We start from the raw sequence: 17367 nt of genomic DNA, 5'->3' as shown, positions 1-17367 counted from the left end.
TCTTTACCGAGAGGCTGGTCAAACACTGGAACAGGCTTCCTAGAGAGGTGGTCGATGCCCCAAGCCTGTCAGTGTTTAAGAGGCATTTGGACAATGCCCTTAACAACATGCTTAACTTTTGGTCAGCCCTGAAGCGGTCAGGCAGTTGGACTAGGTGATTGTTGTAGGTCCCTTCCAACTGAAATAGTCTATTCTATTCTATTGTGTTCTAAATGCCAGCTTAGCTCCATCATCTTGCCTCTCCTTCCCAAATTATGCTACATATATTACATGTCCATACAGCAGGCCTTCCACCTCATTTCCATGGCTGGTCCCTGGGTAGCTCCCTGTCCTCTCCATCTCTCTGCATCTTTCCAGGCACAAAGGACAGGGCAACTGCAGCAGCAAGCTCCTTCACCTGTTGGCCTGCAGTCCCTCATCTAATACCTTCTAATGTTCTGCAATGCACAGAGAGAGGTTCCTACTAGAACCTTCTGCAGAGGTCTGCATGCAAATCAGTATTTAAAATTGGTGATTGTAAATATACAGGAATTTATAGAAATGCATTTATAATTTGCTTCATATAGCTTTGTTAAGCAAGCTACTTCCATTAGGAGCATGTGTTGTAGTTCAAACAGCCAATCTTCTTGCTGTGTCATTAGAAACATGGTAAGTAAGAGGAAGAATAGCCCGGCTGCTTTTAAAGTAATTTTTTCTCAACTCAGCTAAGAAAACATTTTGCACTCTGTTCATCAATATTTCTGTGCTCAAGAGCAAGTTTTGGTTTATTAAGAGCTCTACTGCAAACCAGTAAGAGAAACAGTGGCTGCAGAATTTTGTGATGACAAAGGGCATTTTTTTTAAGACTTTTGTACAGCTTGGAAGGCTGGAAGGTACAATGCTTGGTAGTAATTTCCATTCCTTTTTCAATAGTGTCTTTGCAAATATGTGAGCTGGTATTTAGGAGAACTGAATAATACTTATCCCACAGTGTATATGGGTGCTGATCCTGGAGCCAGACACTGAGCCGATAACTGTACCCAGTTAGTGAATGATAACATTAAAAAGTGGATTATCTGATTGTAATTCTGTAGCCTGAAGTCTTCATCTCTTTCTATCTCTTTCATCTGTCTTGTTTTTTGCAATGTATTGTAAAGTTGTGGTTCCAGATGTATTGGCAGTGAATGCTGAAAGGAACATTAATTTTAACTCATAACAGAAAATTCAAAGATAATGAAACCATTATTCTCTTTCTTCTTTGTCACTTTATTCTCTCCTCTTTGTTAAGATTTTTTTCAAACTATGGTTGATTTTTTTTTACCTCTCACTTTTATGCTCACCTCTGATATGATGTGCAGTGTTAGGGAAGTAGGTAGCCAACCATATTAATATATTTATATAATGGGATAATTTGTCATTATTTGTTTGTGAGGCAATGGGACATATCATACCTTATTACTTGTTCAGTACTGGGAATGCAGAAGAGGACAATGATGAATGACACAGGACTGACAGAGAGACATAGGACAAGATCAAGGACAAAAAGTTGATAAAAGGCTTCAGTACTCTGTCAGAGTGGTGTGTGTTTTAGGCACAGTGTTAATTTGGAGTGTGTTTTTGCATGGCTCATAATCAGAGCCATTGGGACACACCTCTGCTCCTTACCACTTCAGGCTGTACACTGCAAGAGCAAGAGTGGCAATCAGCTTGGATGGTGTCTAGGCAGGAAAAGGGAAATGACCCAATGTGGTTAGCTGTGCCCTCTGCTATTTCAATCAGCCCCAAACATTTTATAAATAATGTTTTGAAGGACTGTGTTTCAAGGAAAAGAGGGCTATAAGATTATACAATTTTCTGCACAGTCTTGGCTCCATAGCTTTATAATTAAAAGAAAGAGAATAAAAGGAAAAGGTGGAGTTATCTTGCTTGACACAATTTTACCAATCACTATATTTTTCATACAGAGTTATTAATTTTTTTTTATTTTTAAGTTAAAAATATTTAAGAGTATGGCAAACTAGTCTGTATTAAAATCAAACTAATGAAGGTCATTGCACAAAAGATATCTCAAAGACTGAATGTTTTACACTGATGCACATTTACTGATAACCTTTAACTTTTTGATGTGATTGGATAGAGATCTCTTGATAAATAATACTTAGTGTAGAGAAGAAACATGATTAAAAATGTGGTATAAAATCTATAAGCAGCAGTCCAGAAACAGATAAAATATGGAATAGCTGTCAAGCTAGATATATTGAATTAGCCAGAAATATAAGCTTTTGACTCAGGATTAATTAACATTTCTAAATACATTTTACTCTACAGAGACTAGCATAGGGAGGACTATTTACAAACACTTACTGCATGTACCTACCTGCTAAGGATAGGGTACTTGTCAGTGCATCTGACTTTTACTAGGTGTGAGAAACTGCTTCAACACTGTGGAGAAAACTGTGAAGAAGTAAACTGAAATAATATATAATGGTTTTCATAAAACATGCCTGTGGGACTCCTATTGCCTTATACACTATTTCTCCATTTGGTGACCACATGCCTTATATAAGTATAGCTCCATATGGTGGTCACGCACTATTTCAGATAGCATCCAAGCACCATGCACACACAGGAGAGGACCAGCACGGAGCGGAGCAGGGGTGGAGTATGATGGCTGGTTAACAAGTGCAGTAGTGCTTCTGCAAGTCAACAATAAAAAAAGGACAGTCCGATTAGGGAATTTGAAATTTCCTAAACCTGTCAGTGGGTGTGAGTTACTCATCTGGAGAGGAAGACATGCTCTGCTTCCTGCTGGCCTCCTGATAACCACTGCTACGTAAATCTTTGTGTGCCCAGGTATTAAGTTTAGCCCACTATTAGTGATATACTGGATTTGCTGTTGTTTTGACTTAGGTAACTGTACTACTTTCTATTTGTTACTGTGCTGTTATTCTGAGATAAACTGTTTATCCTAAAAGCTGTTGGCTGGTGGTGTCTGTTACCACATCTGGAACTTATATCATGGCAGGGATGTCTTAAGCCCCTACAATGCTGGATATGTTATTGAATGTACTTCATGGCCCCAGCAAAATGTGCAGTTAAAACTGGATGAAAAGACCATAAAGAGCTGAGAGGAGATGCTCAAGTAGTCAAAGATGGAGATTATTTATGAAAATTGCTTCTTGTCCGATGTTTTGAAAGGGGCTGTGCTGAGACACCCAGGGGTAAGAAACTAAAAGGTCAGTTTGCAAAGAATGTTTAATGACTGTGCTCTAACCTGGAGTTCAGAGATGTATACTCAATTCTTCAATACACTCCAGACTTTGTGCGCAACTTTGTGCAAATAATTTAGTTTCTGAGTGCCCTATGGTTCCCATTCTTTAAAATCAGAAAAAAGTGTTTCCTTGATTTCACAGAGAATGAGTTCAGAATTTCTAAATTGTTTAGCTTTTATGGCAATGAAGACCAGAGACAAAGAACATGCAGAATGGGAAGTAGTTGCAGGATGCAGAGAAGGTAGGCTTCATCCCACATAACTTTAGAAGTCTTTAATACTTTACTCTGACTTACAACGCAACGCTACTTTTGTATTTGGTGGGGTGAAATAAGCATTTTAGAATATTGTTCACCTGACCTGTATAAGGTAGGTGTTTTATATGAAAGACACTGCATCCTAAATGTGCTTAATTTTTCCACTGACATAAAGTGCAACCATAGGTGGTCAGCTGTTATGTAGACATGTATACCACAGATGCCCTCATTTGGTCAGATGACTGCCACCCATTGTGTACATGTGCAGATTGCTTCTAACAGGTGGGAGGCTTAGGGCCTAGATATGTGTCTTTCCTATAGTAAATAATTATAGCAAAAAATAGGTAAGCAATACCGTGACATGACAAAAGTCTTAACAGTTATTAAACACCAATGTGAAATAAAATGTTTTTGTGTTACAATATAGAAAAAAATTATTACATACCAGTTTTTTTGTGAGAGTGCAGAAGGTATGATTATATGTAAGCTTTCCGCATATGGAGATCTTGAAAGTAAAGTACAATTCTCGTACCCGGTTCTGGTAAACTGTAGGTAAAATTGCAGTGTAGGTAAAGGTCCAAACCAGAATGTGTATCATGTTTTGGGTTGAAGATAGAGTTCCCATCTTCTTGCCTTCATATAGATACTCGTTCAGGGTGCATCCATGTTAAAGATCATGGATGTAGGCCACTCATCAGCATGCTCTCAGAAATAGCTATCCTGCCTTCAGGAACTCTTAAGTAAAATGTCACGTTGACATTGTCTGATATACCTTCTTCAGAACTTTGCACAATATTCTTCAAAACATGTCACTTCTGTCTAAGGTGTTTCGAACTTGGACTGTCACTGAAGTGTCTCTAAGAAGCATTTTAAGCCTGCTTGACAGATTTTGACATCTGACAGTTGACCAAATATAGCATACATGACCGGTCTGCAGATGCTGAGTACTGCTGTCTATATTTACTGGTATTAACATTTTTAATAAAACTGCTTAACTTTCTGTACCATTTTCTGTTAATTTATTGCTATAAAACTTCATCGTCAATTTGACGTGGTAATTTTTCTCTCAAGCCTGTTTTCTTAGACTTATCCTAAAAGCAGGAGGAAACAATAGGCGAAACCACAATTTAAGACAGAATGGCCAACCTTTTCAGTACTGTGGGGAGCCCAGGCCATATGTCATATCACAGGCCATATAGACATGGTGATACTAGTCTCTGGAGTCAAATGATAGCAACTTCCTATGACAGCAAACTTACCAAACTGAATTTTGGATAACATATTTGATTTACTAAAGGCCAGCAGCTCCCACTTCTGCATTCTTAAAAGACTAGCCACATGCCCCTCATTTTAGGTAAAGTTATTGTCCTGGTTTCAGCTGGGATAGAGTTAATTTCCTTCCTAGTAGCTGGTATAGTGCTGTGTTTTGGATGTAGGATGAGAAAAATGTTGATAACACACTGATGTTTTAGTTGTTGCTAAGTAATGCTTACACTAGTCCAGGACTTTTCACCTTCCCATGCTCTGCCAGGTGCACAAGAAGCTGGGAAGGGGCACAGCCAGGATAGTTGATCCAAACTGGCCAAAGGGCTATTCCATACCATATGACTTCATGCTCAGTATATAAACTGGGGGGAGTTGGCTGAGGGGCAGTGACCGCTACTCGGGGACTGGCTGGGCATCGATTGGTGGGTGGTGAGCGGTTGCATCACTTGTTTTTTTTTTTCCCTGGGTTTTGTTCCTCTCTCTCTTTTTGTTTTCCTTTTCATTACAAAATAACAATAATAATAATAATGATAATAATAATAATAATGATAATAATAATAATAATAATTTTGGGTTTATTTTTGTTTTATTTTATTTCAATTATTAAACTGTTTTTATCTCAACCCATGTGTCTTCTTACTTTTCCTCTTCAGACTCTCTCCCCCATCCCCCCAGGGGATGTGTGGTGCTTGGTTGACAACTGGGGCTAAACCACGATAGTTATTTAAAGATAAATAATTTTTTTAAATAACCTTAAATAGGAATAGTTCTGTTATCAACACAGTTTTGTCATGACTCCAACAAAACTTCCAGTAAATCTGTCTATCACTTTGTTACATAAGGAAATGCACAGAGAAAAGCTGAGTCTTGTCTCAGTAGCCCCAAATTTGCTGCCCACCCAGCTCATGAGCCAAAACTATTCTTGCTTAAATGAGATATGGTTTCAGCTGTAAGTATGAATTGAGATCTTTGAGCCTTTTGTTCTAGGACGTGTCAAAACTGCAATGAAATTGAAACTGGTATGTAGTAATAATCTAAGAATATGGTTATATATAATAATTTTATATATGCTGTGCAACACCTGGTCAGTGGGAGTAGCATCCTTCTACTGTCCAGGTCCTACTGTTGTAGATCACTTTGCAGGACATTCCTTTGTCAATGTTCAATCCATCTTTATAGGGAATGCTGAAAGGAGCAAGTAAAAGGCAAGAAAATAACTGCCGAGTTAGAAAGCTCCAAGGAAACAGCTGAGACAATGGCATACTTCATCCTGGGAATAAAGTGTTTTACCCTGCTGGGAATAACTTGTCAGGAATAGACTCTTCAGTGATCTCTGTCAGTGAATCAAATTACCTGGCTCTGTGGAGGTACATGATAGAATTTGCCTTTCCCATTATAAAGGGAAGCAGGAAAAGACAATAAACACAAAGGCCTCCTTTATTTTTTAATCTTCTTGTGTCAAATATTTTGTGTTTTATTAAATAAATAGAAAGAAAGAAACAAAGAAAAAAAAAAGAAAGGAAGAAAGGAAAAATACTTTGCATTAAAGGAGCTGCTTGTCTGTCATAGCTTCCTTAGAAGCAAAAAATGCAGAATTTGAGTCTCCCTCAGGCATGTGCAGGTAATCTGAGGGAATACTAGTGGACTGCAGCCAACACCAGATTTAAATATGGGAGAGTTGTGTTTTTCCTCCAGTGCAGCACATGACTCACAAAGGTCTGAGACTTGAGGTTACGTTCAGTCAGACTAGGTTGAGAACAAACTCATTGCCAGTTTTTCTTCTAATTATGACAAAATCACTGTTTCATATGGAAATTTCCTGGCTCCCATTTAAGATCACAGAACAAGGCATAATGTGCCACATGTGTGAAGTACTGCTTAATAAATGGGACCGTACACTCTGTATTGCTGCAGACTCCAAGTCTGTGCTAGCAAAGGTTTGTCAGAGCCTACGTCTGCACCTTTTGTCAGATCCAGATACTAAGGCAATGTCTGCCACTTCAGTGCCAATATGGCAGGTTTCCCAGGCTGCAAATTTAGAAACAGATTCCAAAATAGAAACAAAGTAGAAATGGTGATACCATTTTCACAATTACGTGTGATTGTTTCTCCCATATTGTAAGTATTTAGGGCCAGATGCTTCAAGGTACTTAGGCTAACATAGATTTACTTGGGGAAGATTATAATTCTTTATTAGTGCTTCCCAATCTGGTCTGTACATGGTGCAGCTACTTGTTCCTTCCTCCCCCATTCCCTCCTGCTGCCTTCATTAGTAAAGCTGGATCCAGCCACATTTGATGCTCGGGTTGGTTGGAGATAACTGCTCAAACCTTTTAAATCTAGCCCCATACCCAATATTTCAGCATTAAGCTTTACTCAGCTATTCTTCCTCTCTCTCCTGTTTTTCACTAAACCATATTGTCAATACGAGCATTATGTTATCTCTGCTCTGAGCATCAGCCACAAGAATTGACTACAGCAGCCTGGCTACTCAGCTGCAGCAAGCAGTCCTTGGAGCTGTGTGAGTGCTTAGTACCAGTGCTCTATTGACTGTTTACCGGTACAGATATGTGTATAGACTTGATTTTATTTGCTTTTTATTTACTTTTTTAATCCAACAGTTTTTCTCAGCATAAATTATAAACTTGTGTGTCACAAAACCAGTAGGTGTTTGAATGAACTTGTGGCCTTCACAGCTTTGGAGGAAACAAGAGTTTATAGTTGGCAAAGGTATTTTAGAAAAAGCTACATGCTTTGCTTGGTCAGTGCCCAACATAAAGGAAATTTCCATTAAAGTGAACCTAAATGACAGTAAAAAAAGGTTAAATAATTTGTCAGTACTGTAAATTATACATTTTTTGATACTCAATTCCTGATATTCAGACAGTTCAAATGATGGAGCAAATAACGTGAAAAATATAATGCATGTAGGTCCTATTCACTGTGCTGCAAATTCATTCTTTTATGATGTTTTTTTTTATTGTTTCTCTACCTGTGAAGAATTATTATTCCTTAACCTCTTCAGCACATCCTTGTACTCACTTTCACTCAGGTGTGTGTCAGAGGTGGCATTTCTTTTAACAGGAGAATTTCTTTGTATGTTTTCTTTTGTCTGAGTTCTGAGTAAATAATGCAGTGTACTTCTCTGTAACAATGCTACCTAGAATCCAGGAGATGGCAGTAGTTGCCAATAATTCAGTTGTAAAAGCACCCTATTTACAAAAGCTGAAAAATAAAGAGATTACACTCAGAGGAAAGACAAACTATATCTGCATGTGTGTAAAATATTACAACATATCAAGTTATCAGTATTATTTATTAGTTTTTAAGTTCTAAAATGGGTTATTAAATAGAACCTGCAAATACATATGTTAAAAAAATTTGCTCTAACACTGAATTTCTTTTTTTTTTAATCCAGCTATTAATATTAGCCAACCTAGTTTCAGTGGCACAGATGTCTTTGGCTATACCTCATTCCTAGCTTATTCTACAATCCCAAATATCACCTTCTACTATGAATTCCGCTTGAAATTTCAGTTGGCAAACCACCACTCCGCTTTACAAGATAACTTGATTTTTTTCACTGGACAGAAGGGCCAAGGTAAGCTTTATTTTTATTACCTATCCTTACAGGATTTCAAATCAGCCGCCTGAATATGCCGCCGCAAGTCAGCCACCGCAAGTCAGCCGCCTGAATATGAGCCAGCAGTGTGCCCAGGCGGCCAAGAAAGCCAATGGCATCCTGGCTTGTATCAAAAATAGCGTGGCCAGCAGGACTAGGAAAGTGATCGTGCCCCTGTACTCGGCACTGGTGAGGCCGCACCTCAAATACTGTGTTCAGTTTTGGGCCCCCCACTACAAGAGAGACACTGAGGTGCTGGAGCGTGTCCAGAGAAGGGCAACGAAGCTGGTGAAGGGTCTGGAGCAGAAGTCTTATGAGGAGCTGCTGAGGGAGCTGGGACTGTTTAGCCTGGAGAAGCGGAGGCTGAGGGGAGACCTTATCGCTCTCTACAACTACCTGAAAGGAGGTTGTAGAGAGGTGGGGGTCGGTCTCTTCTCCCAGGTAACAAGTGATAGGACAAGAGGAAATGGCCTCAAGTTGCACCAGGGGAGGTTTAGACTGGATATTAGGAAATTTTACTTCACTGAAAGGGTTCTCAAGCATTGGAACAGGCTGCCCAGGGAAGTGGTTGAGTCGCCATCCCTGGAGGTATTTAAAAGACATTTGGATGAGGTGCTTAGGGACATGGTATAGTGGTGGTCTTGGCAGTGTTAGGTTTATGGTTGGACTCAATGATCTTAAAGGTCTTTTCCAACCTATACGATTCTATGATTCTGTGATTCTGTGAAATATTCATTTAAAAAGTAGGATAAAAATATACACCACTTTTTCTTGATTCTTTTTAGGATATAATTTCATTAGGAGGAAAATAATCTCTTCAATACTTCATTGTTTTGTAAACACACAGTAAATAATCAGATTATATAAATGTCTCTTTTCATTAATAAGTATAACTGCTTCCAGTAATTAAAGTCAACAGTTAATCTGACGTTTGAGGTAGCATATTTCTGAACAAAATAAATGGAAACCAGAAGATTAAGGTTCTCTTTTCAGTTGTAAACCTAAATTTCATTATTGATTACATTTATTTGCTGCCCAGTTTTGAGAGATGCTGCCTCAAATCTTCTTCCACTGATAGTTACTTTGTTGGAAAATCAATCCATCCATCCAACGTGCCACAGCCACCCTGCCATTTCTTCTTCCTGTGTCCTCAAACGCCCTGCCGCAGGAGCAGCCATGAATTGCTGCTGTTGTGACAGTGGCTGCACTTCCATGGCCCACAGGACTCTCAACACTGAAATCCAACCCTGTAGCAGCCAGAATTGGACTCTGGTTATTTATGTCAAATATGAGACCCTAATCCCTGAGACCACTCAATGCAAGTTAACCCAAGCTAGCTATGAATTAGTTGTGTTACAATCTGTATAGCGAAGTATTCAACTTGGTCTGATTAATACAGCTGAGAAGCAGGTTATATAAATCTACTTACAACATTTGTACTAACATTTTAGCGATACTTTAGGTATCTCTTCACAGCATCCCACTGTGGCAGGCTGACACGGCCTCAGCATTGAAATGGGGTAAAACAGTAATACTACTTGTGTTCTGTCCATCTTAGCATTACTGTCCGCGCAGGACCCATAATACTGATGAAAGTTGAGAAAAATTTAATGAAATGTTAGTCCAGATTTAAAGCAGTCAGGGTAGAAACTACTTTATACTTAATAGATCATAGGAAACATATTATTTATTTTTACCTTAATTGTTTCTGCAATTGAAGCATGAGCTAACTTTTGGGTTTGCAGCTGTCCTATGGGATTGTTGAAGCCTAGGAAGGAGGTTTGGTGATGTGTCTTTAAGTTTAAACCCATCAGTAGGAGAGTGACTTAGGTACGTAAATATAAGTCTTTACTGCCACAGTAGATGCTTTACCATATCCAAAACTTCACATGAGTTTGACAGATATGGCCCACGACTTATGGGAACCCTACACTTATGCTGAACAGCATCAGAAAATTAATACTTCAGGAAGATAAAAGAGGGGAGAAATTATTATTAGCAGTTTTAAGATACTGAAGTCCCAAACTACATTATTACAAATCAGTTTGGGGGAGGCCTTACGCAGTTACATATACATTGCACAAAACAGCTGCAGTACAACACACCAGGAGGATACAAGGTGTCCTCCATTTGCTATATTAATACATTTGATATTTTCTTAGGTCTTGTTTTCTGTTAAATTTCTTTACTTAAGTTCCTGTACGCTTTGGGGCTTCTTCCCTTTCCTCCCTGTGGTAGACTTCTGAGAGTCAGACTGTTAGTCTATTGCAATGCAAACTAAAACATGTTAGCTTAGAACAGCTTGTCAGTTTACCTATCTGTCATATAATTAAGCCTGTTACTTTTCATTTGCAAAGATCCTGTCAAATTTAGGTAGTGCAGCTCAGCTGATCAACTGTACTTCAATGTGCCATGACACCCTGGTACAGTACATGGACAAACAGCCACAAACTGATTTACTTAATTTATCAAGTCGATTATCCAAATTAGCCTAACAAATAAGTATTAAACCACTGTGAGTGTATTTCAACTCAAAACTTTGCTTTGCCTCTGTGTATGAATCAGATTTTGCTAAGTTGTTTTCCAAACCAGCAAAATAGGGCCAGGCCTGGGTGATCCTGCTAACTGAACTGTATTCAACACTATTTTAACTGCATCCAGGTCTAACACCACTCATGCCTCATTTTACTCCCGCGACAGTCACCATTCACTCCCAGGCAGCTTTTCCTTTCACTTCCTATCACAGTTCACTCCCAGAAAGTTTTTCCTTTCACTTACTAATTATTTATTGGTGTGGATGGACAAAATATTGTCTTTCTTTTTTTGGGTAGCCAAGTAGAAACGGTGTGTGGAGTTGACATTACCTAAAACATTTCCATCTAGTCATTCAGAAAGCAGGTCTCAGAAGCCAGTGTCCCCATCATTAAATTTTTATAACAATAATACATAGTTCTTTTGTAATACAAACACAAATGAATCATTAGAACATTCTTTTCAATGACAAGAATGAACCGTCGCATACAGACAAGTTTCTGCAACCTTGGGAACTGAATTTCAAACTGTCAGTACAGAAATTGTAGGAAATGTAACCAAACAAAAATTAGACCAATTTGTTCACTGTCTTTATTCAGGATAGAAAAAAAGCAAATATGAAATGTAGAGCACCAATGGTGCAAAATAACCTAATTTTTTTTTTCAGTTACAATAATCAAAAGAGAATACCAAAAAAAAATTTCTTAAAAATAAAACAGATACATTGCACTAAAGTCTACCTCAAAAAGGCCTGCCTGCAGGGTGTACCCTGTAATGTCAAAGTCCTTGTGAAGTGTAGGCCTTGCAACCATATTTAGCTGAACTGAGTAAAAAAATTCTTACTGGTGTCATTTTTATTAACCAGAATACTAGCATTCTGGGTTTATTATGTAGTTGTCAGGCAGAAATCTGGCTTTTTATTATTTTGCATATAATTTTTTTTGTGAACGCTGCCGTACGGTAGTAATGCATTTTTGCAGCCCCATGTCAAATGATGGGTGGGCAGCAGAGCACCAGCTGACAGCAAGGCTGAGAAACAATGAGGCACCAGGTAAATTGCTGTGTAGCAGTTTTATCTATTTTCTCCTTAGTTTAAATGGTTGGGGAGACTGAGTAACCCCCGTTTTAATTACTAGAAAGCAGTATTTCTTACCAAGTGACCTTTGCTTATTTCACCGAGAGGAGATGCTGTTGTTCTAATAATTTACTTTTACCAAGTATCAAGCAGTAATGCTCTCACCATGAGGAGCATGAGGTTTTCGCAGCCTGTGATCTTGCTGTACATAAGTATTTTTAATATTCTGTTTACATTTCCCCCTTTCTCCATTTCAATCCATTTCTCGTAGTTAGCATGCTCTTGCAGTACCCTACCTGACTCCCCTCCACCGTCATCTCTGCCTAAACCACGGACACTGATGTCATGGCTAAGCTCTTGTAACGTACTATCAAATGTTGTCGCAGAGATGTATAACATCTTCCTCTTACCCCCACAAAGCTTATAAATCAAAAGTCACCCTTGTTCTAATATCTCACTTAACTTAAAACCAAGCCTCTCATAGCAGTCAAACAGTACTCTCCATTTCCCCCGATCATAGTGGACACGTCCTCTTCTTTAAGTCTCAGGGCCATGGCTGACCCCTGGCTTGGGTTGGAATACTTGAAAAACATCTCCTGTTCCCACAGGCCAGGACAAAAGTTGCCACTGTCTATATGTGTAGCAGGTGCAGGGGCTCAGTGCTGGCAGCGGGGGCTGCAGGGCGGCCTCTGTGAGGAGAGGCCAGGGCTGCCCGGTGCCGGACACAGCCGGTTCCAGCCGGCTCCAACTGACCCACCGCAGGGCACGGCTGAGACCCCAGCCAAGGTGGTGGTGCCTCAGGGAAAAAGTAAGAAAAGGGAGAAAACACCACAGAGGGAGGAGGAGGGAACAAAAAAAGTGAGAAACAGCAGAGGGAACACAAGGTCAGAGGAGGAGGAGGAGGAGGAGAAGGGCGAAAAGGAGGAGCTCCATGCCACCTCCACAGAGGAGCAGATTACCGATGCTGCAGCCCATGGAGAACCCCATGGTTCTCCAGAGCAGATGGCTGGTCCCTGAAGTAACTGCAGCCCGTGGAGAGCCCACACTGGAGCAGAGGAAAGGTGTGAGGAAGAAGGAGCAGCAGAGAGGAACCACCATGTACTGACCACAGACCCCCACCCCATGCACCGCTTGGTGTTGGGGGGGAAGAGGAGTCCAAAGTGAAGGAGTGAAGTTGGGCCTTAACATATGTTAAGCTTCTGCAAATAGTTGTTTGGTACTTATTTTATAAGTGGGAGTAATAATGTAAAAGCAAAAGCAAATCCACGTGTATCACTTGCTCTGTGAATATTTAGATAGCAGTACTGCAAAAGTGTGGCAGCTTTTGTCTCCTGTTTCCAAAATAAGATTTTTCAAATTTTAGATCAATTCAGGCTGAACACATGCTAACTACCATTGCTTTCAAACTGGAATAAACAAATCTGTCCTTTCCAAAAACTTAACTAGTTCTTTACTTATGAAAGAAGAGGAGGTAAATATGTGTGTGTATAAGTACGGATGTGCTCATTATCAGACAGAAAAACAGGAAGTCTGAAAGGAGAAAACCTATATTATTCACTTGACTAGAAATAAAGTATTTTCAGGAAATAGAAAAACAGTGAATAAAGGTCTTAAAACCAAAAGCACTAAACCACTGATGGTTTCAAAGAGCACACATCTAAAAAGAGGAAAGTGCTGCTGAGTGTGCTGTTCGCAACTCAAGCATGAGATTATTGATACGTACCAAATGTTTGCTCTCAGTGTAAATTATTTTTAAAGGATGTTTACTGTAGTCCTACATTGCAGGACACTTAAAACTGGTATGTATAAAAGTGTGCTTTTTCAACAGCTGCAGGGTTTAAATATAAGGCAGTAAAAAATAGTTTAAAACACATAATTCCAAGTTTCATTTGCTGCCCTCTTGCAATAAAAAGGTACTGTGCTTGTTCCCCCCAAAAAAACCACTTTCTTTTGAAGGTTTTCTGATGATGTTAGCATATATGGTCCTAAATGTAAAGAAATTATGTACTTCATATTTTCAAAGGAATTAGTTCTAAACTGAAAGTTCAAGAAGACTTCAGAGAATTAAAGCTGTTCTGTCCAGAGGAACTTCAGTAACAAATACTCTAGAGCTAATAACAGATACAAAAGCAGAAAAAGCAGGAAATTTTTCCTCCCCAAAATCCATCTATTAGTATATACTCTACAAAATAACCACCGTTGGTTTTCATAGCTAAGTAATTTAAGTCACTTAACTTACAACCTTGAAAGTGTAAAATGTTGAAACATTTGGGATCTGATTCTATTTGCATTTATATTAGTGTAAGAAAAACTAAGTCAATAAAATTATGCCATTGTAAGGCTAATGCATAAGTAGAAATCAACCATTTTTGAATCCCTAAATAAGTGGATCAGAAATGAACAAAAAGACTGTGAATTTAAGATGGCCTGATTTCTTTGAAGCCTACTCCAGAGTCTGTTTTCCTTTCCATTCTTGGTACAGACAAGGAGTAAGGCAAAAGAATCAAAAAACAACAAAACAGTTAAAAGCTGTCTCATTTATGCAGACTATTAATTAACATTATCTTCACCATCAGGTCAATTTTGTAGAATGCTGACACTGTTGCATTTCTTTTATGTACTTCATTTCCAAGAAAGCCTTTTAAAAATTCAGACAGCATTTTAAATAACACTTTGTCTCTACTGTGCCTCCCCTAGTTTTTCAGGCCAAATCCTGTAAGTATATTGTGGACACTGCTGAAAACAGAAACTTTGGTAATGATTTTAAAAAAATGTTATTTACAGTTTGGAACTCCTTCACTGGTAATGTGCCAATGTAACTGAAGGCAATGGGGTTTCATTCAGTCATGAACAAATCATTGTAATAAAAATGAATGTGTTTGTTTTCTATTCAACTGAATTTAACTGCACATTTTGTACAGAGACTGTGTATTCAAATTCTTTGGAATAATCTTTTCTTTTTATATATATTCATGTTGCATCAAAATAGTAACTGTATATAAAAATCAAACTTCTGTATAGAAAAAGCAGAGCACTGTTCCCCACCCCCCGCATTGCTAATGCAGCATGTGAGATAAGGGTAATATGGCAGTTTTGGCCCTGAAACAGCAGTATGCAGAGCTTCAGTGGGAGGATGAGATATACATATCATTGCTTCTTGTGGGGAAAAGCCCACTTTATCTTTTGCAAATGAAACAAACTCCCCACTCACTTGGGGCAGGGGCATCAAGACACACATTTGAAATGAGGGCCACTGTATGACACTGCAAGAACAAATAGGAAGAGACCTTCCCCAAAACAAATACAAAATGAGATAGCCATATGAAAATGGAAGAAAATATCAAATAAAACACAGTTTACAGGCATGAAATTGAGCACTGAATTCCTTGAATTAACAGGACAGTTGTAAAAAGAAATTGATGGCTTTGAATTTCAATTCAGGACATCCTAATCCATGACTGAGAACATTCTTCCCTTTTACCATTGTTTGTGTCTCAGTTCTTTTACCAAACTAAGAGTATGTGCAAAAGAAAGGGTGGGGTTTGTAAAAAGAAACAAGTTGATCATGTTTTCTCTAACTAATGGTGGTTCCACTCTTGCCTACATGAAAAGAGGGATTGAATTTTCTTCAAAGATGCCAGTGTAAAATTCTGTTTACTTGGATAACCAGGAAGGGGTCCAGGAATTGAATTCTTACTCATAGGCTTTATAGCAGACTTAAAATCTTTCAAATGATATTTTATAGTATAGTACCTGAAAAGCACAGACTACACTTATAGCATGTAGTCCTAAATGTAAAGAAATTAAGTTATTTACTGCAAATTTGCAAATGAATGAGCTCTAACCTAAAAGTTTAAGAAGACTTCAGAGAATTAAAGCATATAGCTGTTCTGACCAGAGAAACTTCAGTAACAAATACGCTAGAGCCGCCCTAATTAGGGGCAGCTGCAATAAAGTCTCCAGGCTTTATTACAGCTGGTCAAGGGCAGCTTAGGTCAAGGGCAGCTGACCGAGCTTGATAGAAACTGCTAGAGCTTCCTTAGGCCCATATCCCTGTTGCTCCTCTTCCCTCACAGCAGCAGGTGCCCTCAAGTTTTGAGGCTATTAAAGTACCTACCGTGAAAGCTGAAAGCATGCTGGAATAGAATTAAGTCATGGGCTATTCTCACATGCAACTTGGAATTTCAATTTGCCTTTTTTTAAGATTCTGGAGAAAGTTGATAATTTATTCATGTTGCAGGGGGAGGGAATGACAATGACTGCTAAATCCACCAGGCTTAACAGGTTTTGTGGATGTCACTAACCTACTCTAGTGCGAAAAAGAACTTCCTTCAAAAAGCCTATAAATATGTTCAAAATCTCTGTAGTTTCTATTTTAAATCCACAAGAATACTGGAAATACTATTACAAGTTAAACAGAGAATATTAAAAATAGATACAAAACTTAAAACCTTCCTGGCTAAAATTTTCCTAAACTGGTATATTTTCAGTGGATTTGGAGAATATTTTATGCATCAGTATTCACTCAATCCTGGAATAAGTAGTTATTCTATTTTTGTCTTTTCAGGTCTGAATGGAGATGATTTCTTGGAGTTAGGCCTCCGTAATGGCAGAGTAGTATATAGCTACAATCTAGGTTCTGGCACAGCAACAATCATTAGTAAACCACTTGATCTGACACTCAATATTCATGTCATCCATCTTGGCAGATATCTCCAAAAAGGCTGGCTGAAGGTAAGAAATTATTCTCTTTAGAAGGATAGCTTTTAGGTGAAAGTGTTCTTTTTTTTCCCCATTTTATATGAAAAGTTTAAAAATTACTTTTGTGTTTTGCTGTTAAGTTTGGAGGAGTGTCTTCATGAAGAGTTCCTAAATATGGTAAATTCCTTTGTTCTAACAAATATAAATGTTTAATTGAAAGGTGGATGATCAGAAGAATAAAACTGTCACTTCTCCTGGGAGACTGGTCGGGCTCAATGTCTTCAGCCAGTTTTATTTAGGAGGCTATCGCGAGTATACTCCAGAACTCCTACCAAAGGGATCCAGATTCAAGAACAGCTTTCAAGGTAAAGATTATACTGTTTTCAATACCTTTTAAAACATGCATTAGATTGTTTCAGTTGCCTATGAAATTAAGATCTAAAACCTCTGTCTTACAAGGAAACAAACTAGGATCTCCTTGGCTGAGATTCCTGTGGCTTTTTCATTATTTCACTACAATAACTAAGAAACATGATGCAAAGAGAGGCTTTGCTAAATATTTTTAATACTTTCTGTTTCTGATAAAAATGGAAGTTTGCCATGATATCATTTCTTATTATCTGTCCCTGTTCTACAGCATCACTCCAAAAGGATTTCCTCTCTC

At 38.5% G+C, this 17367-nt stretch overlaps 1 protein-coding gene across 1 annotated transcript in view; it reads left to right on the top strand.

The window, feature by feature from the left end:
* EYS (eyes shut homolog) overlaps nt 1-17367 on the top strand; it is a 951425-nt gene that overhangs the window by 895296 nt on the left and 38762 nt on the right. Inside the window, exons 43-45 of the mRNA XM_075497152.1 lie at nt 8192-8374; nt 16570-16736; nt 16924-17068. Of these exons, the coding sequence (XP_075353267.1) occupies nt 8192-8374; nt 16570-16736; nt 16924-17068 (495 nt within the window). The remainder of the gene's footprint in view (nt 1-8191; nt 8375-16569; nt 16737-16923; nt 17069-17367) is intronic.

This window comes from Mycteria americana, chromosome 3 (genome assembly GCF_035582795.1).
Source record: "Mycteria americana isolate JAX WOST 10 ecotype Jacksonville Zoo and Gardens chromosome 3, USCA_MyAme_1.0, whole genome shotgun sequence".
NCBI classification, from domain to species: Eukaryota; Metazoa; Chordata; class Aves; order Ciconiiformes; family Ciconiidae; genus Mycteria; species Mycteria americana.
Note: the sequence above shows the minus strand (reverse complement) of the source record. Positions and strands in the feature narration are given on the sequence as shown.